The sequence below is a fragment of the Agelaius tricolor genome, unplaced genomic scaffold (assembly GCF_023055355.1).
Source record: "Agelaius tricolor isolate 1412-34295 unplaced genomic scaffold, bAgeTri1.0.p SCAF_9, whole genome shotgun sequence".
NCBI classification, from domain to species: Eukaryota; Metazoa; Chordata; class Aves; order Passeriformes; family Icteridae; genus Agelaius; species Agelaius tricolor.
In genome coordinates this window covers 12,345,001-12,370,975 of record NW_027269269.1, presented here as the reverse complement: position 1 = coordinate 12,370,975, position 25,975 = coordinate 12,345,001, and the positions used below count along the sequence as shown (strand labels likewise).

Sequence of the window (25,975 nt, the reverse complement as noted above, 5' to 3'; positions counted from 1 at the left end):
GGCCCAAAGGAAACGAGATGTTTCAAGCGTAATTGCAGAGTTAAGCCCGTCGGTGCCCTTCTGTCGGCCCTGCAGCTTGGAGGGAAAATCCCGCGGAACGCGCCCGGCTTCCGAAGCCGACATGGGTGCGGGCACGTCCCGTCCGCGGCGCTCGCAGCTACGGCCCCACGGGCGCTGCCCTCAGTCTCGACCTGACCGCTGTGTTCAAACGCGAGGCACAAGGCCACGGCGAAGGCAGGGTACGACCCCTTCAGATCTGCTGCCAGGCCGACAGGAGGGAATGTGCCAGGAACACTCGTCTGGGCACCGTGTGCCTGGCGGCGAGAGCGGCGGGGGGAGCGCTGGCCTTGCGCTGCCGGGAACACCGCGGTCCGAGCCGCGGGGCAGGGAAAAAACAACCAAACCAACTCCCCAGAACCAAATCACAAACAACCCCCGAACAAGCGCTTCTCCCGGCGGCGGATGGCGGATGTCCGTGGCTGAGCCCTGGGGCAGGAGCAGCGTTTTGGGGACAGGGGCTTCTCCGCCGCCCTCGCCTGTCCCCGCGGCTCTCCGGCCACGCAAGCTGTCACCGGGAATGGCCGAGCGCGGCTGCCTCCGCTACCCGCGGATGCTGCGTCCGCCCCGGCAGCCCCCGCCGCTCCCGCTCCGCGCCGCCGCTCCCGCCGGCCACCGCCTCCCTCCCCCCGCAGGCGGGGCTGGGCCCGCCCCCGGGCTTCCCCCACCGCCCGCGAAAGGGGAGGGGGCTCTGGCACCGCCCCATTCCCGCCCCTGCCGGCGGAGCAGCGCCCGGCGCGCCCCTTAAAGCCGTTCCCGCCCGCCCGCGCGGGCAGTCCGCGGGGCCGCCGCCGGTCACCGCGGGGAGGCGCCGGGACGGAGTGGCCGCGATGCTGGAGAACGGCTCCCTGAGGAACTGCTGTGACCCGGGCGGGCGCGGCCGCTTGGGCTTGGCGGAACGGGAGGCGGCGGCGGCGGGCGCCCCGCGGCCCGCCTGGGTGGTGCCGGTGCTGTCCAGCGTGCTGATCTTCACCACCGTGGTGGACATCCTGGGCAACCTCCTGGTCATCCTCTCCGTCTTCAAGAACCGCAAGCTTCGGAACTCAGGTAAGGGCTTCACCCCCGCACCCTGCCCCGGCGGTGGCAGGGAGCAGCGAGCGCCCGGAGTCCCGCCGCTATCCTGGTCCTCGCTTCCAGCTGTCCTGAGGAGTCCAGCCCGCTTGCCGAGTCCGTGCGGGCCGCCCGCTGAAGGCGGGGTGGCAGAGCCCCCATCCGTGGGTTCTTGCCCTGTAGTGTGTGCAGGGACCCCCAGGCGCTCAGTCGCCTTTCCCAGCGCACCGCCTCTGCGCTCCCCTCGGGCTTCATGCTGCCCTCCGTCCGGGAAAGCAGGTCCTTCAGTGGTTCCTAATGAGGCATTATGTGGTCTCTATGGAGCTCCCGAGGAGGGGAATCGGTGCTATCCGGCGACAAAAAGCCTGCCCAATGCCGTCGGAGGAGTGAAGGAGGAGCTTTTAAAACTTGCTCAAGAGTCCTAAAGATACGGTGCTGTGCATGCGTGGGGAAGCGGCTTAGCCCGCTCTCTGGAGCCCGCAACAGAGTTCACGGTAGTCTTCACGAAATCGCCTTCTTGTCTCCTCATCGCATATCCTTCAACCAGAACGCAACAAATAAAGTGCGGTGTTGTCTTTGAATCGTGTCTACACTTTTTCCTTGTGTGTGCTAGAATGTTGCTCTGCGGTTTTTACTTGCTAAACGTACTGGCTTCATCTCCTCATCTCTGCCGGGCTGGTTACAACGTGTTTTAAACTACAAAACTCTGTAGTTTCTCACCAACTTCTCTATTTGCCTCCTGGCCCTGAGTCGCGCACGTCCCGCGGCGTGCGGATCCTGCAGCCCCTCCGGCTCCCCCGTCGATGGAGCCGATTGTTCCCTGATGCGCAGAGCTGGGCACACCCGCACTCGGCTGGATGCTGGGTGTCGGTGCAGTATAGAGTGCTACCCCCGAAATTGTGGTGTATCTACTATAGTTCTTGTAGTACTTAGCTGTTCCCGGAACTCCTCGTTCCTTCGGGACTCGAGTTCCCTCGTCTTCCATGCGCACGCAGGTCGGGGTACCCAAACTTTTCTGGGAGCTGGCAGGAGAGCGAAGCACTACGCTCCCCGCACTCGGAGCCAGAGGGCTCTGCAATCGATCCTCTGCGCCAGCGGGTGCTCCCTTGCCACCGGGAAGGAGGGAGAGCTGCTGGCTTTTTTCTCCTGGGGGAAGTGGGGGTGTTAGTTTGGGGTTTTTTTAACCAGTGTCGCTTCCCAAGCGCTGTCGTGTCTCACGTGCGGTGACTAGAGCTCCTGCTAACGGGGAGCAGGCGCTCCTTCGCTCTTGCTCTAAGTTAAATCGGAATCAGGGGCAAAAGCAGCTTATGGAGGGGTAACTCTTGCTCTCCCCAATCGCTGCACGTGTAGCTGCAGACGGGAGATGCCAGCAAGTCCCGTTTACACAGGGGTGAGAGACCACCCTCCCCCGAGCAGCACCGAACCTGAGAACGTCTGCAAGGGTGGTTTGGCTGAGCGAGGGAAGGCATGGGGTGGCCGCTGCTAGTCCGTGCGCTTGTGCTTGGGCTGTCCGTCCCGGGGGAGCAAGCCGAGAGAAGCAGAGCCGTGCCAGGCCGGCAGTGCCGCACGCCGCGGAGCCGCAGCCCTGCGTGCCCCGAGCGGGACCGCGGCTGCCGAACAGCGCCGGGCGCTGCCCCGGGCCAGCGGAGCGGGGCTGGGCTGGGCTGGGCTGGGCTGGGCTGGGCGCCGCGGCGGGGCACGGAGTCCCGCGGGACCCGCCGTGACTCACCGGCGCTCTCCCGGCCCCCTCGGCGCCGGGGGAAGGCGAGTTCCCGAGGGATTCGCGCCTGGGCTCCGGGGGCAGGAAGCGCCCAGGGAACAGGGCTCTCGCTGGAGGGGGCGGCCGGCCCGAAGCACCAAATCCCGTCCAGGGGGAGGAAGAGAGGGACTCTCTTCTGAAACGTTCCCTTCACCCAAACAACAGCAAAGGGAAGTTTGGACTTGAAGAGAGTGATGCCTGGAAGAGTAAGTTTCAAGATACTGATCAAAGTACTCTGTGGCACCCTGGGACTGTTGGGGGAAAAACCCAACCCCCCATCCCCCCCCCCCCGAAAAAAACCAAAAACAACACCACAAAACAAAAAATCCCCTAAACGTAGTCGTCTTCCCTAGTTCAAATACCTGCTAATTGATCTTCTAGGATAATCCTTAATGTGATGTCACTGACCCTGTCCCAAAGATCTCTTTATCTTTGATAAGTACTGTGAAAAACAGCAGGGAATTCTTTCTGCATAATCTTCATAAGGTTAAATACCTTTTAAATTGGCAGTTCTTAGTTTTACATCAGGGGGAGATGACTCTTGGAGGTGTAACTCAAAGGGCATAGTTTGGTAAATGTCTACAGAAGTCCTTTTCAGGAAAAATTTCTTAGGGAGGAAGCAGAGTGGAAGAGGACTGGAAACTGATGTGGGTGGAGTGATAGAGGGGATGGGAAAGGAGCCCTTAGCCTCTGACAAAGAAAGGTGGAGAAGCAGGTGGACTTGCAGGTTTCTTTTCTGAACAAAGAAACGATGTGTTTGTACCTGCCAGGGAAGTGAACGCAGTAGAAAGTGAAATGGTGAGGAAAAACAGCATGAAAGGAGTTTTGGACCTTGTCAGAGAAGAAAAAGATGAAGTTAGGGGAATGGTTGTGACAGGAAGACATCTAGATGATCGAAGGAAAAAGGAAGAGCTATACATCATGAGCAGTCGGTTCCCTTTGAAGAAGGTAGTGAGAGATTTTTCTTGGATGAGAGTTTGGGACTTCAAATAAGTCACAGGTGTATAAGAAATAAATTAACCAGCTCTGCCTACTTCTGTGGCACAAGAAGTAATCATACCTTCAGAAAGCAATACAGGTCTAGCAGTTTTTCCAGGACTTATCAACACTATTCTGTTCTAGACTTCACAGAGAGATCTGATAACTGGAAACAATGTAGTTATGCATCACTGCCCTTAAAATTAAAGCATGACGAAAAGTAAATCTATTCTAATGCTGTTATATAATGGGAGGTGCAAGAATGGAGTGAAATAAAATGACCTATTAGCCACTGGGCTTGTACCCTGTTATGTTCAGCAGGAGAGAAATAAAGAATAGCTAGGATTGGTGTTTCAGGACATTGCTCATTCACTCCTCAAACATGGGAATTTTGACAGACTTACAACAGAATTATTGTTTCAGATCACACAGGAGCCTCTTTCCCACATTTAAATTTGGTTTTGGGGAAAATCTGTGAAGACTTTTCCAAGTAATGCATAGCATAATTGGTATGAATCAACATGCTTATCTTACATAACTGCACCCAGTCTTTCTGTGAGAGGCTGAGCAACTTCTGATCTCTGAAAGTGATTTAATTTACAGAAATTAATGCTTTTATCAGTTCTAATTTGGGAAGAGAGCAGTTTCATCTAACACACTACAAAATTAAATAAAACTTCGTATGTGGAAATAATAAAATTAAATCAGCTTGCCTTTCTATTTGAAATGTCAAATGTGTTCTGAATTTTCAGAAACAATTATTGATTTTGTGTGCCTGCAATTAAACATGCCCGGTTGACAGCAGCTTTTATATTGCTGAACTTTTGAAGTGTTAAAGTTTACATGAGCTCAACAACCACTGCTGGGTGATCAAGTATCCCAAAAGTGCTTCAAGTAAATCCAAGCCACTAGATGCTTTTAAGAACCTTAAAGATACTTTTGTATAGCTATAGCGATAAATGTAACATTATGGGCTGGGGTAAGAACCTGGTAGGAAGCACTCTAGAAAGTGGGAACCAGCAAGGCATCTCCCAGAGGACAGAGATAAAGCAAACCATTTATACTTCATTGGTCCTAAAGCCAACATAAAATCAGTGAGAAGTGAGAATTAGGCACATTAACTCAATATCATTTCAAATAGTAATGAGGACTTGGGACCCTTTGACTTTTGGCAGAATATTAGTATTAACCTTGGTGCATTGCCAAAGAATGCATTAGTGGAAAGTGGTATTTTTAGTGCATTTTGTCAGCCCTCCTCACCCTCTCCACTATTTTCCTTTCTATATATATCAGCTAACACAGCACTGTGAGACTCTGATTTCCATTTGAATAGCAAGGTGCTGTTGCAACACAAATTAAATCAAAATTCATGTTTCTTTTACCTGTAAGAGCATCGGTGTATTTGCATGTTTAGTTTTGTCTAATGTGTATGTGGCTCTAGAGATGGACAATGCTTCTCATATGATTATCTGTTCAAAATAAACAATCCTGCATGTAGGATTATAATATTGGTACTTATCCATCTACTAAACAAACTTGTTCAGCAATATAAGCAAGTCTTGTAGTATTTTTCCATGCTCTTTCCCTTCCCATAGCCCTCACTCCACATCTCTGTGATACAGCTGAAGGTAAGTTATCCCCATTGTTAAATGCTGTTTTCAGTTATTCTTCATCTCTTTGGCCACACCAGTTCTCTTTCCCTCCTTTATTCCTCTATTATTATTTTTTCTGTCCACTGGAATACAGGGTAGTTGTTTCCTGTGATGGAATCCATCTATTACAAAACGACAGTGGAGAAACCTGTTTCTGAAACCACTTGGAAAAATTGTCCTTTAATACCAGCAGTGATGCTGACAAGAATATATTTTGATGATCGGATCATGAGATCCCACTCTGATGGTTTCAGCTTTTGTACTCCTTACTTCTTGAACCCTGGATCCACAGAATTCTTAACTCTGGGACTGGATGTGTTTGGCTTTCATATTCTCTCTCACATTCTCCTTAAAGGTGCTCAATGCTAAGAAATTGATGGAAACATAGCTTCAACATTCACAAAAGTTCATTGAACCCAACACTTAGAATAAAAGTTTTCTATCTCTTACCATGATTCAAACTCATTTTTACTTTATTTTAACTTTGTGATTATTAGTTGCTTACTTAGAGTGGATATCTTTATTTGTAGAATTACAATTGTCATTTAATTTGAATGGATTTTTTCTCCACCCATTGAGAACTCTTGTGCAATATTAATGGGAAGTAAACAAATGTTTACCCCTCAAGCTTTTTTTTTTCCGTAGTAGACAAGTCAAATACTTAAAGTTTCCTCTAAGTAACTGAGTTCTTGATTTTCCTGGGGTTTTTAGGCCTTTCCAAACTAAATTAATCTGTCTTTAACAGAAAACTGACCTGTTCACAGTAATGCAGATGAAGTACCACCAATACTCTCAAGAAAATATTAACATTCCATTCTGTCCTTTCCTGGATAGACAAAATGGACCTGGCATGCCTTGAAGACACATTTTACTTTTATGTGGTAGCATAATATGGGTGACTGTTCTTGGTGCAGTCACTTGCTGATGCAGCTCTTCTTTTTCTTTTGTTACACAATTATTCCTTCAGTGCCTGACCTCATATCTCGTGTTATTATACTCTATCCACTTTCTGGTCTTTCAGTCCTCAAGCAAAAAAAGATCTTGGCATGTCCATGTATCAGCAGGCTCTCAAATTTGTAGTATTACAAAATTTCATTAGTTCTCTCTGTGTTTGGTGACGTAATACTTCTGAAACAGACAAAATTAGTTCAATGTAGGTTATCTCCCTCCGGTCCAACAATTCTCTTTCATCATTGTCCAGGAAGTGGTAGCAGCAAACTGTAAGTGGTACCCTGGTGATTCCAAGGCTAGATTTGTTTAGAGCAACCTCCCAGATCCAGAAAGTCCAAGTCCAGCTTTTATTATATAAAGATGATCAGGTTAGTTGGTACAGCCACTTTGTATAAGCTCACATTGACTTTTATTCCACTTGTCTATACATGCATCTTTAATTTTCCTATCCCTTCGAGTTTGTCTCTCCAGTCTTGGCTACAACTGAGATTAAGAACCCAAATAGTTCTCAATTCATTCTTTCTTTTCAAAAATTTCCCACCTTGAATACAGGTGACATATTAACACATACTCTATGGTAGACAAACTAATCTTCCAGAGGTGGCAACACTGGTTTGCTGTTCTTATTACTCCCTGACTAATTGCTTTTCATGCAAAAAGAAACAGCATTTGTGCAGCACCATAGCAAAGGAGGAGGAAATGGGTAGTAAAGTGTGAGAGCACCACAGCTGCAAGTGAGTCATGGCAACACTGCTCTTTGGGATGCATGTGGGAGCCAAGCTCTGAGAGAAATCAAATCACTCAAGCCTGAGAGAAATCTGCACTTCCCTACTGGCAGTGAGGACTAGAGAACATTTCAGCCCCTTTTTACAGGTCCCACATGTAGCTCTCAATACTTTCACAACACAACACTATCTCTGAGATAACAGATGTTAACAAATTTCTGCCTACAAGTATATTCAATCTTTCTGATATTTTTGCTTTATTGTAGTGCAGTTATGCTAATTTCTCACCTGTCAACCTGCTTTGTCCCCAAAGACCACCATTTTTGTCCTTATTAAAAGGTCTAGCAAAATGTTTCTCCAAACAGGAGCCACTTTAAATCAATTTTCAGGGTCCCACTCCCCCACTAACTTGTCTTTCCTTTCCTCTTTTTGACTGTGCTGAAAGGGAATTTTAATAATTTTAGAAGTTTTTCTGAAGTCAAAGAAGTTTAGGGGGTTAGTCAGGTTCTATTTTATCAATTCTTGCTCTCTCTAGCAGTTTTCTTGGTGGACATATCTTTTACTTCTAGCCTCATTTCTTGTCCTTACTGAGACAACTTCTTCTCCATCTAGATCTGGAACTTTTTCTAATATTTTTCCCTCTTTTGGAAGCAAGTTACAGAATATTTTTGTACCTTTAATATGAAGAAATGCCAAACTTCCTTCACATTCAAATCCCTAAGCTCCTCAATACAGCTGATTTCACTTTCCTAATTAGCTTCTTTTATTTATCAAAATGTACAAGTCCCCTTCTTAGCTATGTCTGCTTTGTTTATTCTTGTATTTAATTTAACCAAAATAATCTCATCTACTTTCAATACAACCTTATTTTCTATGGCAGGCTCTTCAGGGATGTCTTTGTTCTTTATGAAAACAAAGGCTGGGATATATTGGGAAATAGACTCTGAATTGAAGAAATCTGCTGGGTGTATGTCCAGAACTCAGCTGCCATTTCTGTGCTTATTTTCTCCTTAACATATGAGGACCTGCATTGTTAAATTGGCTTCATTAATGTTTTCCTCATAAAAGGAGGGTGTTCTCATCCAATTTCAGGTTTCTGCATTCTTCACTGCACATTGTCTTTGTAACTTTTCCCCAATGTAATTTTGTCTTTTACCAGGATATCCTCTCTAGTCTCTTTCTCTCTCTCTCTCAATCTCTCTCTTCATTCTCCTTCTTTTATGAAGACAATAGACCTTTTGGTTGGTATTTCTCTTCTCTGATCACTGGTGCAATTCCATTCTAGCAGAATTGTTTCCATAACATTTTATTTTTATTTCTTACTGCTTTTGGATCCCCTATTTTATTGCATAGGCTCCTGGAACCCTTTAACTGACTCTACTGCTTTTTATATTACCACTCCAGTTGAACTCTGCAATGTTTGAGCTCCCGTTTTCTGTATTTTTTGCCACCACCTTCCTGAAGCCAAGATTTCCTTGCCCTGGGTGTTAAATGAAGAAACTCTATGGTTTCTTCTCAAGCTCTCTTCCCATCTCTCAACTTCAAGTTCTTTTTATTCATTCTGCCAGCTTGGATTGCAAGCTGGTATCCCATATGCTTAGGTGAAGTCTGTCCATGAAGATATGAAACCTCTTCCCAGAAAATACCTCCAAATGATCAATACTCCAAATCTTTCCATATAACTTCTAGAACTATTCAGTCATGTGCCCGTGACTCATCTCATAATTCTAATTATACTTCTATTCTCTTCTTGGAGAGGAAACAGAATGGGTTCATCACCAATTCCATCCTCTTTTCTGTGAGACTTGGTTCAAACAGTAACCAAATGAGAAAAGAAGTCTTCAAAGTTACTTATGAAATAATAACTCTGAACTTTGTTAACCTGTAAGTAAATCCAAAAGTAGAAAGAGCAAAGGGAACAGCCAGTATTATTAATTTGCAAAATAAGAAAATTTCTTTAACAAAGGAGATGAATCTTGCAGGTAAATTTAGAAAAAAGTGAAAAGTGGAAACCTAAGATTGTTCTAGAAGAGAAAAAATCTGAAGGGTACAGAATTTTAAATTATTTCAGAAACAGAAAGTTTGTAAGGTAATTATGATCCTAGAGGGATGGAAAGAAGTATTTAAGAGTACAGAAACGTCATAAAGTAGAAAAATAACTTCTCTATCAATCTGCACCACAGGGAATGCTGTTTAGGGTAAAATTGTAACTTAGTGCAGGTTATTCTGCAGCCATAGGGTATTTTGTATCTTCCTTTGAAGCACTTGGCAATACATTATTGCCAAGTTATCATTGCTCTGAATTACCATTTACTTTTGTCCTGTATGGTAATCCATTTGTTGATAAGCAAAAAAGAAGTTTATTGCCAAGATCAGGTCCAAGATACTTTTCTTTCAGAATGTAATATTAAATCCTATTCCACTTAATAAGTGGACGTATTGGTATGGTTATCCTTATAGGAAATAGAACTATAAGGATTTATTTGAGCTGCAGAAATATGTTTTCCTCAACTTGTGAAGAAGAATCTGAGGGTGTATTTATGTTGCATATTTCATTTGCCACAAGTCCACTCTACCCATGTTTCAAGGGAAGGAAAACCAAATGATGTTGTTAGAGTGATGCTTTTCCTGCAACAGTGTATTCAGGCTCCCCTTAAGGTCTAGTCTAACACAGTCACACAGCTTTTGCTTTTTTTTTTTTTTTTTCAGCTCAGAGTATGAATAAGTTTCTTTCATCTCCTTGATATAACCAATGCAAACATACTCTAAGATACAGGAAATTAGAAGAAGCTCTTAGCAGCTGTATTGTGGCAGTTCCAATGGGTCTTAGGAGCACTCCCTTTTCCTGCCAGCTCTCTCCTGGACTCTGGACTGACATTCCTTTTGCAAGACACACTGGCTGCATCAGGAATGACGTCTCTGCAGTAAAGCTCTATTCTTGCATGGACCAGCAGAAGCAATTCAAGGATTCATGGTGCTCTTTGGCACAATCAGCCAGAGCTAAGAGACCAAACCTCCCCACAGAGAGCTAGGACAACTCAGTTTGAAAGACTAACTTTTTCATCTATTCTTAGCAGATATATAGTCACCAGATGACTTTAATAATTGTGTTGAGGATGTTATAGGAGACTACTCTCATTCCATTAAATCAGTGACAACCTGTTCTCTGCCTCTAGGAGTAAATTCTACTCCTACTCCAATTCAGATCTATTATGAGTACCACTACCTTCAGATATGCTTCAGATTTTAGCTTCTTAGAAGTTATCCTTTACCAGTGCATATTGGTGCCTTGAACTGGCAAGTACATTGCCTCGTTCCCAAGAATACTTATGAAAACAGCCATGTAATCCTGAGCTGATAAAACCATTTTTTCATTTACAGAAGGGAATACTAATGCTATCACAATTTTTATCTTCCCAAAAATGAATCCAAGCAGTTGTTCTGCTTTTTTAACTTTTCACCTTGATATGGGCATAGAACAGATTTCCTGACAGCAAAATCCCACAGAAACATGTCTAAATCACTGTGGGTGCAACACTGTGGTGCGTCCTCCCTAACAACAGTAACTGCTTTAGAATCTTCTGGTTTACTTTTAATCTCCATACTGATAAGGACTGAGATATATCAGAGGCAGCATTGACATTTCAGCTTCATATGGGACAGCTACATCTTGACATGAAAGCAATAAAAACACCTTAAGCACGTTCATCAAATGACTAGAATCCTAACTGTTGGGATTCTTTTTTTTAATTATTTATTAATTGTAGAGGTATTTGATTACACTGTTTAATAAATGCTGCTTAAATTATGTCTGTAGAAAAAACATTACCCTTCTGACAGACTTACTAATTTTTTCAGCTGTGTTTTATGGACTTGGATCAGTTTCAATGTTTAAACACCTTATGAAGATGATAATAATTTATATGATAGTTCCATTTATACTGTCATCTTTTTGCTATAGAACAACAGCTGCTTACCTGTTGGTTTATACTGCCGTATTTGCTCAACGTAGGCAATAATTGCTGTCAGAAGATAGCACATGCAGCTCCTGGAACTAACAGTCTGACTAACAAGAAAAATATCCACTTGGTATCTCAGCCCTTGTAAATATAATTATGTTAACTAATTGTAAATTTAGAGCTAGCAGCAAATTGTAAAATATATCACTGCAAAGAAGACAGGAACCAACAAGCAGCATCCTCAGGTCTCTATGATTTGCTCCAATGCTACCCAAAATTCTCAGTGTACTTTCATTCTAAAACCAGTTCAATTTTTCCAAATAATTCAAGTGTACACAGAGTTTCATTTGAGTGCAAATAGGGAAAAGAACCTTTTGTGTGAAGGCTATCACCTATGAATAAATGTAATAATAATCAATCTAAGCATTTTTATGTGCCAATTTTTTATTCAAGTAAAAATAACCCACTTTTTGAATACTATCCACACAGTTTAATGGAAAAAAGTGTCTATTCAAGGTGCCGATTCTGTGCAGATCCTGTCCATGGTGAAATTCATTGGAGTTGTGATCCTTAGGACTTTTAAAATATGTTCTTAGAAGTAGTCAACTCTAATCAGATTTTCTACTGAGAAATAAAAGGCTGTTATATTAAAACATGCTGCTTTTCTTCAAGACAAGGAAAGGCATGTAAATGGCATAGTCACTACGTGCCAAGTGGGAGTTGTCCATCCCTCCTTTCTGTGAACTGCCACTTAAGGTTCTTAAGAGTCTTGTGAATATATTCAAGAGACTAAACATTCCAACCAGCTTGCTTGAAATTAGTTGTTACTCACTGGAATGTACAGAGTGTAATTTTTAGATTCTTAGAGAGGAAAAAAAATTTGATTAATAGGGGACTGGTATCTTTGCATGCCTTTGTCTTGTTATGTTAGTGGTCATGACAGAAAGAATATTTAAAATTCAAACTTCCCTTCCACGAGTCAGACAGTACACCATTATACTCCAGGTGTTTTACTGGCATAAAATATAATGTCAGAAAGTGAGTGTTGTGCTGCAGAAATTTAGAGCACTCCTACTCAAGGACAGGAAGTCTCCCTGAGATATTTTTCAAGCAACTGCAAAAGTAATTGTTATTAGATTCACAGGTGGGGTTAGAGCCCATGGACAAAAGATTACTTTCTGAAAAGGTTTTCATGTTAAGCAAGACTTTCCTTTCTTTTTTTATTCTTCCCTTTGCAGTCATTAGAAGCAAAATGTGTAAAATATTAATCAGATGTTGAGGCAGGCTTTGTAAAGGATGGTGTAACAATATCGATTTGCCTAGAAAAAAATACCTACTGGTAAATGGGTTGAAAGAGTTTATAAGATTTTACCTATGATTATGGTGCTGTGTATGAAACCTCAACTATACAATCCAGAGTCCAATTGCAGCACTGAACATCTGTTGTTTCAGAGTGAAAGAAAAGTTAACTAATTTGAGGTCCTGTAATTATGCCTTTGGTTGGATAATCTAAATACAATACAATCTTCTTTAGTCACTCTTATGAAACACCTGGTATGCTAGGACCATAAAGACCATAAAACTTGCTGTACAGCCAGCTTCCTGGTTAAAGATGAAGCAAGAATATCTGCTTTGCTTATGGAGAGCAAACACAATGGTGAAGCAGGTGACCTTCAAACACTCTCAAACATTCTCATGTAGTTTATATATGTATATATATATATATATATATATATATAAAATATAGTGATTTCCATTTGAGCTCATCTTAGTAAAAGCTATATTGGTTTGCTCCAGTTTGCAAGTGTATTCATGGAGTAAAAGAGGTGTGACTCAGTAGGTTAGGCAGACAGAAGTCACCCACAGCTGTGTTTCTGGGTCACAGGCCAGGAGGTCACTCACTGGGGTGAACTGGAACTGCCACAAGGAGCTGGTCTGAAGGGCTGGTTGCAGTCACTTCACAGTGCTCAAAGGTCATCAGAGCAGCATGCGGAACAGGATTCTGCAGAATCTAGGTTAGATTATTCTAACCTAGTAGGTGAGTATCTAGATAGGGAGGAGCATTCTAGCCTTGCTAAAGACAGTGGGAATTGCTTTCTGAAAATGATTTTGCTAGGAGCTGGTGCCTCCTGCCTCTTTCTGTGCAGCCTTTACCAGACTCCACGCTCCACCCCCACAGAGTTCTGTGCTTTTACTGGTCTGTAGATTTACTGGTCTGGAAATGTTTCCTGGTCCAGGTTCTGTGTTTGGCTCAGGCTATTTTGTCCAGTCAAAGATTGTTCAAAAAGTTCTGGTGTTACTAAGAATCTGAAGGCAGAAGTATAAGAAAAACAAAGCCCCATCTATTCTAATCTGCACTGGGGCCTCTTCTTCTGAGCAAGCAAGTCTAGCTCATTGTTAATGACCATGTCTGGTGTCTGCATGCATAGTAACAGGTATGATCTTAAGTACCCTCTGATATTTAGCAGATCAAGTAGACCCCTCATCTGTCACAAAACTGACAGCATCTTGCCTCTATTCCCTAGTGAGAACAGTAAATATCCTGTACACTGATTCCTTACTGGAACAGGTCACCCTGAGAAGTTGTTGAGTCTCTGTGGCTGTAGACAGTGAAAGACTGACTGGACATGGCCCTGAACAACCCACTGTAGTCTATCTCTCTTTGAATGGGAGGGTTGGACTAGATGAACTCCAGAGATCAGTTCCAGCTTTTGTGGTCCTATGGCTATACTGGTTGCATGCCTATCACCCCTCATTTACCTATCTCAACATCACAGCTTGCAGGCCTAGCCACAGTAGAGTTGTTGTTATTTTCCAAGGCTTCTACTGGCTCTCAGAAAAGACCTTGATTCAGCAAATGATCATTACACACTTTGTCTGTATTGAGTTGGAACACAAAGCAGCTAATACTTCAGAAGAGAATACACAATCATCTTCTTTAAAAGCATTTTATTTATTCATCTATTCACATGCTGTTTACAAACCTATGAGTATCATTATAAGGTGAATCATGTCACTGTACTTTGCTTTAAGACCTTGTTTCCAAAAGAAGCAGATGGCAGAGTCTGACAACAGCTTCTGAAGACGTTCATCTCCCTATGCATGTACAGTAATGAGGCCTTCCAAAAGCTCAGAACAGAAAGGGTAAGGCTTTTCCTTTCTGAAAAGTTATAATGGCCATTTTTTTGAGTATCATCTATTTTCTTCCTTGGTGAAACAGGAAACAAGAGAAGAAAAGAAGATTATAATGAAGGGACTCATGGGTTGTTTAGAAGCATTGGCAACTTGTCAACATAAGTGTTTTCCAATTAGATGTTCCCGTGTACTTTATTTACTGCAGTGTATCAGATCCTATTTTAAAAAATCCAGGATCCTCCACCATGTCTGGGAGTTGAACACAGGAACACCCAAAAGTACATAGGAGGAGTAATGGGCCTAGATTTGGTTTCTTTTAGCAGATGGAACCAGTTGACATGTCCATGCTTAGCACATATTTGTCTCAGTAGCTGTCACAGGCTGCAAGTCCTCCACCTGCAGCCCTACAGAGCAGTTGAGCAAAGCACTGAGGAAATTGCCACTTGCATGATTTATGTTCTCTAAGTGGAGACCCCAACATCTAAACTGGTCAAAAAATTCTGGGCTGTTTAAATTGGTCTGCAGGGCTAAACTACAAGATGCGCCTTATCATGGCTAATCAAATCTCTTGGCAAATTGATCCTGATTGTGCCCCATAGTCTCCAATAGTCCCCAGTTTTATTCACTTCATATACCAGCATGATAGCCTGAGTATCTTCAGTAATATCTTAAGCCTTATATTTTAAAATAGAACTATTTAATGTCTGAGATTTGTTGGTTTGTTTGGTTTTTTTTAAAATTCAACTAATCTGCTAGCAAATATTAAAATAGAACAAAACACAAACCAAACAGCTTAACAAAACAAAACATGGTCTTATTTTGAACAAAACTATTTTCATTTTTCAATTTCCTGTCTTTTTTTATAAAAGAAGGTGGAAGTTAAGTTATTCTAAAGACTTGAGCAACGTTTTGTTACAGTAATAAAAATACCAACATAATTTCCTTTGACACAAATATAGTTTAGATACAGTAGCAAAGATGAAAGTAATAATAAAGGTGATGGAATGAACTATTGTTTCACACAATATAAATTAAAATCTGTCAGGGCATAATGAAGTTTTTCCCAGAGTTTTTATAAGTGAAATATTCTTCCTTTGTTTGGTTCCACACTTCAGTCTTTTATAGTTGATCTTGAACAAGTTTTGGTGTAGGGTTTTTGTTTGTTTCTTTAACAAAGCAGCATCCTATAAAATGCTACATATTTCACTTTTATTTTTTTGACATGCAATATAATGCTGAGACACTGAATAAAAAGTTATTAAAAATTATAGGTCGCCTAGCTCTTTATAGGATCTAACTAGATTGCACCTGTTGTATTTTACAGCTTTTCATATTAGCCCCTTTGTCAGCAGTAAATGAGTTTTCATACTTGCAGTTATACAAGTAGGTTTCCTATTCTTTCTTGGTTGAAGCAATCAACAGCTGTGATTACTTCTAGAGAAGAAAATTAAGCTGATGTGTACTGGCAGATATAGAAAACAGGACTTATTTCATGAACCAGTGAAAAACCAGTCGGGTTTTGTTGTTATTTATCAGCAACTGGAGGTTCTGGGACTGGGCTGCCACTGGTGCCATGGCACTAAGCCTCAGAGTGAATGTCTCAGCTTCACACCCCGTGTGACATCTAAACTAGAAAAGGGGAGACTTAAAACTAAAGAGGGTAGACTTAGATTAGATATTAGTAACAGATTCTTTTCTGGGAAGGTGGTGAGACACTGGCACAGGTTGCCCAGAGAAAACATGGATGCCCAAACCCTGGAAGTTTTCAGGGCCAGGCTGGGTGGAGCATTGAGCAATCTGATGCAGTGGAAGGTGTCCCTGCCCATGGCAGGGGGTTGGACAAGATGATACTTAAGGTCCCCTCCAACCCAAACCATTCCATGATTCTACAAGTCTATGATTCTCTCAGCAGCAACAGGGGCTGTTATGGATGTGAACAAGGCCAAACCTTCTCTGGAGAAAGAGGTTCTTGTTTATTAAGATAGCTGTAAGGAACAGAGTACCCAGGATAAGCCCAGGCACCCACACAGCGAGCCAAAACCAGAACAGTGCACTAACCCCAAGTGCACTGGGTTCTCCCCACAAAACAAGTATCCAAAAAGAAGAACCCCGACCCAACCAAACTTCCCCCATTTATAGCCCCCTTTGAGTCCAGGATTGGTCCATTTTGGATCTGCATGATGATTGGTCCATTTCCAGGCTTCTCATTGTTCTTTAACGCCGTTCATTCTGGACCAACCATTTCTGCAGGGCTTTGAACGATTGGTCAGATCTTCCATCCAATCCCTCTTTGACCTCGCCTTGCCCCGCCAGACCACCCTTCCACCAAACCCTGGACCCTTCTCCTAGCACATTCTAATAACCCCCCACTCTTAACATAATGCAATTAATATAACATAATTAATACAATATAATTGAACTATACCCTAATTTAACATAGCTTAACTTTTACCTATAACATGGGCCTTTTCCATCCTAGACTACCCTCAAGGCAGGAGTCTGACTTCATTGTTAGGGCATGGATATAGGGGATCTTCTCCCCTGAGCCTGCTGCAAAATGCAGCTTAGTTTCAGATGGCTGGACACACAGAACAAGGCATAGCTAGACTTGTGCTCTGTCTTAAGCAGTAGAAGGAAGCAAGAACTGAGGAGAAAAAGAGAACAGAACAACCCTGCACAATGCTTCTCTATTATTACAACTTGTGGTTCCTTCCATCTCAGAGGAGTTCTTAAATCTAGCATGGTATGTCTGTTAAGTAAACTTCAAATGTAGTACTTCAAATAAGTACTCTTACAAGTACTTTTTCCAGTCTTCCCTTGAACACAAGTAAAATTTTTTCATCTACAAAATCTGTTAAGGATTTACTACCTAGTGCAGCAACCATTCCCTTTTATTTGCTTTTAATACAACTACAACTAACCTTATTTAATAGCTCTAGCTCTTCTCTTTGCTCCATCCCTCAGCATCAGTATGCCACTATGATGCTGTTTGGGAGAAGAAAGCTGGACCAGTGCTGCCACTTTTCCCAGAGGATGCCTAACAGAGGTGGTATTATCTAACAGAGAAAAGTAAGAGCATGGTTCATGAACCTGGAGTGTTCTTCCTAATCAGTGTCTTGGAGAGTTCTTGCAATTATCTCAGTTTCCCTGCTGTTAAATCATGAGAGGGATTTTTAAACTTTTTTTTGGATGACCATACTGATAAAGAGCACTCGACAATACAAGTGGTAACCTGTATATTCTGATTCTAGGCTGAAATTCTTGAACATAACCTAGAAAGAGACAAGCACCCTAACCCCAGAAGAGCAGCAGGGCTGGTGAGTAGGGCACTCTCTGGGGACTACGGGAGACATAAACTCAAGTCTTTTTCAAAGAAGAGTTCCTCTATCATGGAAGTGTCCTAACTACTAGGCAACAGTGAAATTTTCTAGTAGTAGAGCCTGTCTTGCCTCTTCTGCTTACCCTTTTCTTTCTGAAAATACCCCGTAGTGGAAAAGTTCCTGCAATCTCAGAAAGTATCAGAAGCCCAGAAAAGTATTTATCACCCCGTAAATGTAGTATCTGATTAACGATCAGCGTTTGGCTTTGGCAGAGCCAGCCCCGGGCGTTTTCCTGCTGCCCTGCTAGGGGATGCGATGCGCTGCGTCTGCCGTGGCTCCCGCACTAGGTGGCAACAGAGTGTCACCACCGTCCCCAGCAGCACCCGAGCGAGCCACAGGCGAGCAAAACTGAAGTTAATAACCAGGGATTATTAACTTCAGGCCTTTTTACTCAGCACTTTTACACCTGTCGTCTATTGGCAAACTCAAGGCAGCAAGCTCGCAGCAAGGACTGGTGTTCCCATATTTAACCAGAGGGAGAAGAAGAGGGGAGAAGAAGCGGAGGTTTTGTTTTGGGTTACATTCATGCCTAGTTGCCAAGCATGCCAAAATCATGATCTCAAAAACAACGGTGCACTTTAGATACCTCCTTTCAGTAAATCTGTGTCTGTGTCGACAGCTGAGAGATCTGCCTAATAAGCCTAAAATTCACCTCCTGCAAATGTAGCTTCCAGCACTAATTCATAGCTGCGGATGTAGGGCCAAGAACACAGTTCTGTTCCAGTCCAGGAATCTGCAAGTCACTTAGCCACAATCTCTAAGTCTTTTTTACATGCTAAGCTTTTGTCCTTGTGAGTCTGGCATTCTTCTTCAGGCCAGTCTTGTTTAATATCTCTATTAGTGATCTGGACCAGGGGATTGAGTACCCCTTCAGTCTGTTTGCAGACAACACCAGATTGGATGGCAGTGTTGATCTGCTGGAGGGCAGGAAGCTCTAAAATATGTTGTTCTGCTGGAAATCTATTGCCTGTCTCTTTCCCTTATATCAAACCTCACTAATATCTGAAATAATGAAACATAACCACAAAAGAGCATATCACTGCCTTTAAACTGTCACATGCAAAGAAAACAAACACCCATCTGGCATTTGTTTGGAGCATTATGTTACACCTTCTGTTAGCAACACGCTGTTGAACATTATACCAAATTAACATGTCTCATTAAATCAAAGCTTACCCTAGGTCTTGGCTTGTACTGTCACAGAGAATTCAAATGTCAGTGTGTGAAAGACTTAATTCTCTGCTCCACCTGATGTCATAGATTGAAGAGGATGATGTCTGTATGCAACATATAAAAACTTGTTAAACAAATGTGTAACAACCAAAACACTACCTAAAAAAAAAAAAAAACAACAACCAAACACCATGATATGTGATATATAATTAAGCATTTTCACCAGTTTAAAACCAGAAAAGAAAAACCTTTAAAAATAGTTGCTCATTGCAATTGCTTTTGGTTTTAGTAGAGAAATTAAAAGTCAGTTGTCCTTTCAAAAGGCAGATGCTTAGCCCTTTAAAGTTTTGGCCTTACCAAAAAGTTTGTTCCATAAGTAAATTCCCACAACATCAAGTCATGTCAAGATTTCAAGAGGGTGTGACAGTTCTCTTTCTCCTGTTAATTGTAGTAAGTAAACCAGTATGCAGGAATGCTTCATGAAATACCTACCTAGTTCTGTTGCACCCAAATTCAATACCAGAACTTATTTTCTTTTTTATGCATAGAACTGTTTAAAACAGCACAGATGTGCATAGTTTTGAATACCTGGCGAGACTTTTTGCTTTCAGTAGCTACTTCTTGTAATTAAGGGGTGTTTCCACTCCAGTGAAAACATGAATATACCTCTCTCTCTAATGAAACTGAAATCTAAGAACAAAGTTCATCAAGTAAATTCCAGAAGCAATGATAATAATTCCAGCTAGATGAAAATTCTGTGCTTTCTATTTTGTTAGAAGCAGCAAAAAGTTACCTCTTTAGTTATATAATTAATGTAATTTAGGCCACTCTGAAAGCCCTGGGTTAGGTGTGTCAAGGAACTTTTATTTTCTCCAAGCACATAGAAAATGTCTAAGACCTTTGATTTCTCAAAATGTCAATTATTTATGTTTTTTGAATTAGAAAAGTTTCTCTCTACTTCTGTAGATTATTCATTGCAGTAATAAACATTAAACTTAATACTGTAGTCATCCACAAAGACAGAAAAATACCATTGGAGCTTACTTTGCAGTGCACAGTGGGAACATTCAACCCTGTAAAAAGCCATAGAAGTGACAAATCACCTGAGGCCTTTATAGATATTGGACCATTTTTCTTCTGAGTTGTAAACTATTAAATTAAGGTTTTGACAAGTTCCTTGCTCACTCTATTTATTCATTGCACCTGGAATCTTCAAGAAGTCCTAAATTGTACTCAAAACTTTGAAAATATCTTGCTAAATGTACTTTACAGTTTATTTCCAAATGTGATTGAAAGAGCTCAATGCCCGCTCTATTTCAACTGAACAATTACATTTTGGGTAGAAGCTCATGCTAGAAGGCCTTAGAGTTTAGATTAATCATAGTGAGCATACTAGACTAAATTCTCTCTTTCTCCAAAAGGCATTCTAAAACAGAAAAAAGAGTCCGTTTTTTCCTTCCTTTTTCTGTCCTTTTTTCTTCCTTCCTTTCTTCTGACTTCCAACTTCTGACTTCTCTGTCTTCTATAGATACAGTGATGAAAAAGCTTCTGTAGATACAGTGATGAAAAAACATAAGAGAAATTCTTGTTGCCAGGATGTAAATATGTTCTGATAAAGATGCCCTTGTTCTTTTGTTAGTTTCGTTTTTTGTCCTGTTTGCCACATGGCTACAAGAGGCCTTCACAGTCAGTTCATCCTTCCTGCACAAAGGGATCAGCTTTATTTAGGCCAGTACTGACAAATACTTGTTTTCTATTTTCTTACAATCTTCAGTGGCAGACTCAAAGCAAGGTGTTCCCACACTTCTTCTTGCCGTTAAAATTTTTTTCTCTGTGTCTATTTTGAAACTTCCTTGTTGTGACTGAAGCTTGCTTGGAATCACAACAATCATAGGGACATTTGAAGTTATCATGGCTCACTCAATCATCTCCCTAATTTGTTCAATCTTTCCTCACAAAGCATCCAGCTGCAGCTATGGAAAGACTTGTGTAACTTTTTAAAATATAGGAAACAGGCTACTAAATGCATAACAAGGAACTATCTGAAATAAGTTGTGCACTGCTCTTGAGATGGGCTATGTTTCTGAGGGTACAGATGGATAATCCTGCTTTCCATTAAGTTTACTTGCTGTTGTGCAAATTCTGCTGAGCATGGTGGTCCCCTAAAGTGTATGGAAGAAAGACAGCTCCCCATTCCTTAATTCAAGAAGCTACAGATGTAAAGCAGATGGGAAAATGTGAAATGAGTAGATGTGAAATTCCGTAATTTTTGATGAGCATATTTATACATGGTTGTTGCTTTTACGACTTCCAGTCAATGCCATTCTTAATATGACATAGAGAACTTGTTATTTGAGGACTAGTAAGCTCAGATTATGTAGAATGGAGCACCTAACCACTCCTTCCAAAAAAATTATTATGTTCCATTCCCAATTTTTAAAATTGCTTGGATTTTTCCATATCAGTTCATGTTGTGAAGGACTTCCAGGAAAGAAAAAAGAGTAGGCAAGCCATATACAAAACCATACAAACCATATACATTTTATGTTACCTAAATGCCAAGAATTCAACATTAGTACCTCTGTCTTCGAGAGTGAAGTTCCTAAAGAACATTTTTCAGGAATATAGTTTACTATCTCACTATTTTATAAAAATACTCTTAGATAAAATGTCAGAAATTTCAAACCGATGAAAAGGACACTGGTTAAAGAGAGAAGATAGGGCTCAACCATATCACCTATATTCCCTGAATATCATCATCAGAAAATATGAATACTTCCTCTTGCATGCATGGAACTTTGTATAATTAAATATGCCTTTCTGCAGAGGATGGTGAAGATGATCCACTCTTCCTTAGACGATCCAAAAAGAAAATAACTGCAGTATGGGTAGGCCATTCATGCAGTAAATATCTATTCTACAGAATATTGTGCAGCAATTTAGAGTATACCTAAAACAACACATCCTTCCAATACCTATAGACCTAGTCTTTGTATCTCCTTCTCCTTTATGCTTGTGAAGCCCAGTAGCATTCCAGTGATGGGATAGAATGGCATAATGGCTTACTTACCTGGCACAATTCAGACTTTTTTTTCTTTTTCATTTTATCAATACAGTCATGGAGTTAGCTACACTTAAACAACTCAACATGTGCTTATGTAACGGCTCACTGATGGCTATGTTTATTAAAGATAAAAAGAGCAAGGAGGACATAATCCAGTCACCAACAGACTTGAAACAACCCGTTGCTCCAGATATTTCCGTGGTGCTCCAACTTACATTGTAAAATCATTTCCCTCTTGGTCCTATATACCAGCTGCTGGCTGACATCACCAATAATTTAGCATTGCAGACATCCAACATAATGAAACACTTTTCTTCTTCTTCACAGCTATGCTTGCTTTCAGACTTATGCTTCTGTATTTTTCTTTCCTTCCAGGTAACGCATTTGTGGTGAGCCTAGCTTTGGCTGATCTGGTGGTGGCCTTGTATCCATACCCACTGGTGCTCTTAGCTATTTTCCGCAATGGATGGACACTGGGTGAAACGCATTGTAAAGCCAGTGGCTTTGTGATGGGACTAAGTGTAATAGGCTCTATTTTCAACATCACTGCAATTGCAATAAACAGATATTGCTACATATGTCACAGTTTTGCCTATGACAAAGTGTACAGCTGTTGGAATACAATGTTGTACGTCTCCTTAGTCTGGATATTAACAGTAATTGCAACTGTGCCAAATTTTTTTGTTGGCTCTTTGAAGTATGATCCACGCATCTATTCATGCACGTTTGTCCAAACTGCAAGCTCCTACTATACAATAGCTGTGGTGGTCATTCACTTCATCGTCCCTATCACCATTGTCAGCTTCTGCTACCTTCGAATTTGGGTTTTAGTGCTTCAAGTTCGAAGACGAGTCAAGTCAGAAACAAAGCCAAGATTGAAGCCAAGTGACTTCAGAAACTTTCTTACCATGTTTGTTGTTTTTGTGATTTTTGCCTTTTGCTGGGCACCTCTAAACTTCATTGGACTGGCTGTAGCCATTGATCCTACGGAAATGGCACCAAAAGTTCCTGAATGGCTATTCATTGTAAGTTACTTAATGGCCTATTTCAACAGCTGCCTTAATGCAATAATATATGGTCTTCTTAATCAGAATTTTCGGAATGAATATAAACGAATTTTAATGTCACTGTGGATGCCAAGGCTTTTCTTCCAAGACACATCCAAAGGAGGAACTGATGGCCAGAAGAGCAAGCCTTCTCCGGCTTTAAACAACAATAACCAAATGAAAACTGAAACCTTGTAAATGTGTAATAGTCAATGCAAGAGTTTGTCATGGAGAAAACTAAGATCATAGTTGTAATGTTCTGGTCATTCCTGCTTGATTTTGGGGCGTTTCCACTTGGATCACACTTTATGACTGGAATACTGTCTTCATAGTAAAGCACATTGCTCTGGATTAGTGATTGATACAAGATATTAATTGAAAAGGTGTTTCAGAATTAAAGCAGCAGGTGGGTGCAAGCTGTTTTAGTTCTCAGAGCTGAATCCTGCTTCCAGACATATGAATGAGGTATTTTTTTACTTCAGCGGGAGTATTCTTTATACAAGATCAGGATTCATTTCTTTGAAGATGTAGTGAGTCTATGTGTTCATCAGAGCTCATCAAAGCTCTGGAGTGGTATTTTCCTCCCTTCTGTGTCTGAACAGAGGGTGAGACAGACACTCTATTTTTCACATGTAAGCCAAACATTGCATTTCTGTGACCATAATGGTGTCTTTGAATCCAATTTGTAAACTGGAGAGAAGAATATTTGTGTAAAAGCAAATATTAACATTAGAGACTTTCCTCACAAGTTCTTCAAACTTACATACATTGAGAATGGGAATACATTGAGTCTACTCGCTTCATCTTTCGTGGTTAATTTTATGGTAGATAATGTAATTGGTTGATTTCTCACAGATTTACCTTACACAATATTCTTCCTTTAGAAAAGATTGAATTTTCATCGAATTTCTTTTATTTGCCAAAATATCTATATAAAATGTCATTTGATGCACTTTAGCACACCTTACACATTTGAGACAGACTGGAAATTATAGCATATGACCTGTGATCATCTGTACTGGCAACTGAACACTAGACAGGATATCCTAGATCATCTCAAATGATGCTAGGCCAAAAGAAGAAGCCCTTTTGACTATATTGGTAGCTGACAAACTCAGCTCACATGTCTACATCTAATCTCGAACAAAACCCACTGCTGGTGTCTAACCTATGACAGCCTTCAAGGTTCCCTGTAGTGGAGATATGTTTCCTTCCATCTGTGATGATAAACACACATCCAAGGATAAGATTAATTGCTTTGTGGAGGTGCTGCTCTCCTTTCACTGACTTTAAAAGCAGCTTTGATTAATAGTTCAAACACCTAATTTTGGATAGCTAGAGAGGGATTTATCTTGCTTAATTTGGGATGAACCCAGTGTAGACGTTTGCACACAATCCATTTTCTAAATGCTCACACTAGTTCTTAGAGTCCTAGGAAATTATTCCTTTTCTTTTGAAACAGATATCTTTATTGATCAGGGGAGCTATCAGCAGAACTCAGTAACTGTACCTTCACTGACTCTAAAAAAGATCTGGTAGCTCACACACACACATTTCAGGCAAGGACAGGTCATCTTAATTCCATAAATAGTTTACCTACACTTCATATTTGCAGTTCATAAAATGAAAGATAATTTTCCGCTTTATTTTTAAACTCAGTTCAAATTCTAACTAGGTTTCTGCTTTTCCAGGTAACAAATTGTAACAGTGACTGTGCAGATCAGATTACAATTTGGGTTATACTCCAGAGCATCATAGTAATTTAGACAATGTGGTTGTACTATCTCGAAATCAGACTAGGGATCTGTGCATAAGCACAGTCAATGAGCTTATTTTATCATTAGGCTTGAAATGCACATTACTCTTAGCATTTCTTAGCAATGCTGTTCAGGCTAGAACAGCTAGGTTTCTGGTAAATCAATGTCAGGTATTGAAATGGAACAATGAGGAATTCAGGTTTCCTGACCTGGCTAATATGAAAAATATTTCTGCAGTAATATTAATTTGTACAGCAAATATACTCCTTCTGAAGCCATAAAGATGTAATAAACACCACCCTTATATTGCTAGAGTGATAGAAAAATATCAAAGAACCACAGTATTTTAAATGTTCTATTAGCTTGCCAAAAGCCTATGTAAAGTACAGCAAAGTAACAAATGTGAATATTATTTTAGCTGCTTTCATGTTCTTCACATGATTTCTGATAATCTCAGAAGTCCAGCACCCTCAGACTCACACAGTGGTAAGCTGATAAGAAGCTGAAAATTTTGTGCATAGGGGTAATGAAGAGATGGGACAAATATAACCCCGTGGCAGAAAATAAAAATATTGTGGCTAAACGTAGCAATCATTAGTAAGGAGGTTTTACCTGAAACATAATTTTGTAAGTCTGAAACAATTTTGATACGTATTATCTTTTTCCATGATGTCCACAGCACAATATAGATGTATATCTACATGTTAAATTTCCCTCAGAGTAAATAAGTTTCAAACGTCTCTGAAACTTGTAGGAAAGGATATAAAATTTGATTCTTGACAGTCCTGCTTTTTCTGACTTCTCTGAGTAGTCAAAATTGTGACTTGAAAGTCAAAATTGGTTGTCTGACTTATTGGTGAACTATTACTGGAAACAAGTTGATAGACCTTGGTTTATCTCTCACTGGAGTGAGTCAGAATAGAGTCCAAAAGCAATTGGTTTAGCTCCATAAAATAAATTTAAATGTTAGAACCATTTCTTTGGCCACAAAAATGAGCTGCTATCACTCTCAATACTCATGAGGGGCAGACTTGCAATTTGTATAAAGTCATTTTACAAATTTTATCTGTTCTTTAAAAATTAAATATCACTTTCAGAATCCTTGTTCTGATATCTTCCCAAATACCCTAAATTAAGCTCACACAAATAATTGAATAGAATCACTGAGTTGTGGAATGGCCTGGTTTGGAAGAAACTAGAAAGATCATTTTATTTCAGGCACTCTGACCTGATCAGGGACACCTTCCACTAGACCAGGGTGCTCAAGGACCCATCCAGCCTGGCCTTGA

General features: G+C 41.2%; 1 protein-coding gene across 3 annotated transcripts in view; it reads left to right on the top strand.

Moving 5' to 3' along the window:
- The first annotated feature begins 270 nt into the window (after nt 1–270).
- Nucleotides 271–25,975, top strand: part of MTNR1B (melatonin receptor 1B) — a 27,064-nt gene continuing 1,359 nt past the window's right edge. Inside the window, exons 1-2 of one of the 3 annotated variants that reach the window (XM_071432779.1) lie at nt 271–1,104; nt 1,387–1,688. In XM_071432779.1, coding sequence (XP_071288880.1) covers nt 888–1,104; nt 1,387–1,532 — 363 coding nt within the window. In that variant the 5' untranslated portion in view covers nt 271–887 and the 3' untranslated portion in view covers nt 1,533–1,688. Of the gene's footprint in view, nt 1,105–1,386; nt 1,689–22,258 lie in introns of those variants that run through there. The other 2 variants (XM_071432780.1, XM_071432778.1) reach the window with 2 other exon arrangements.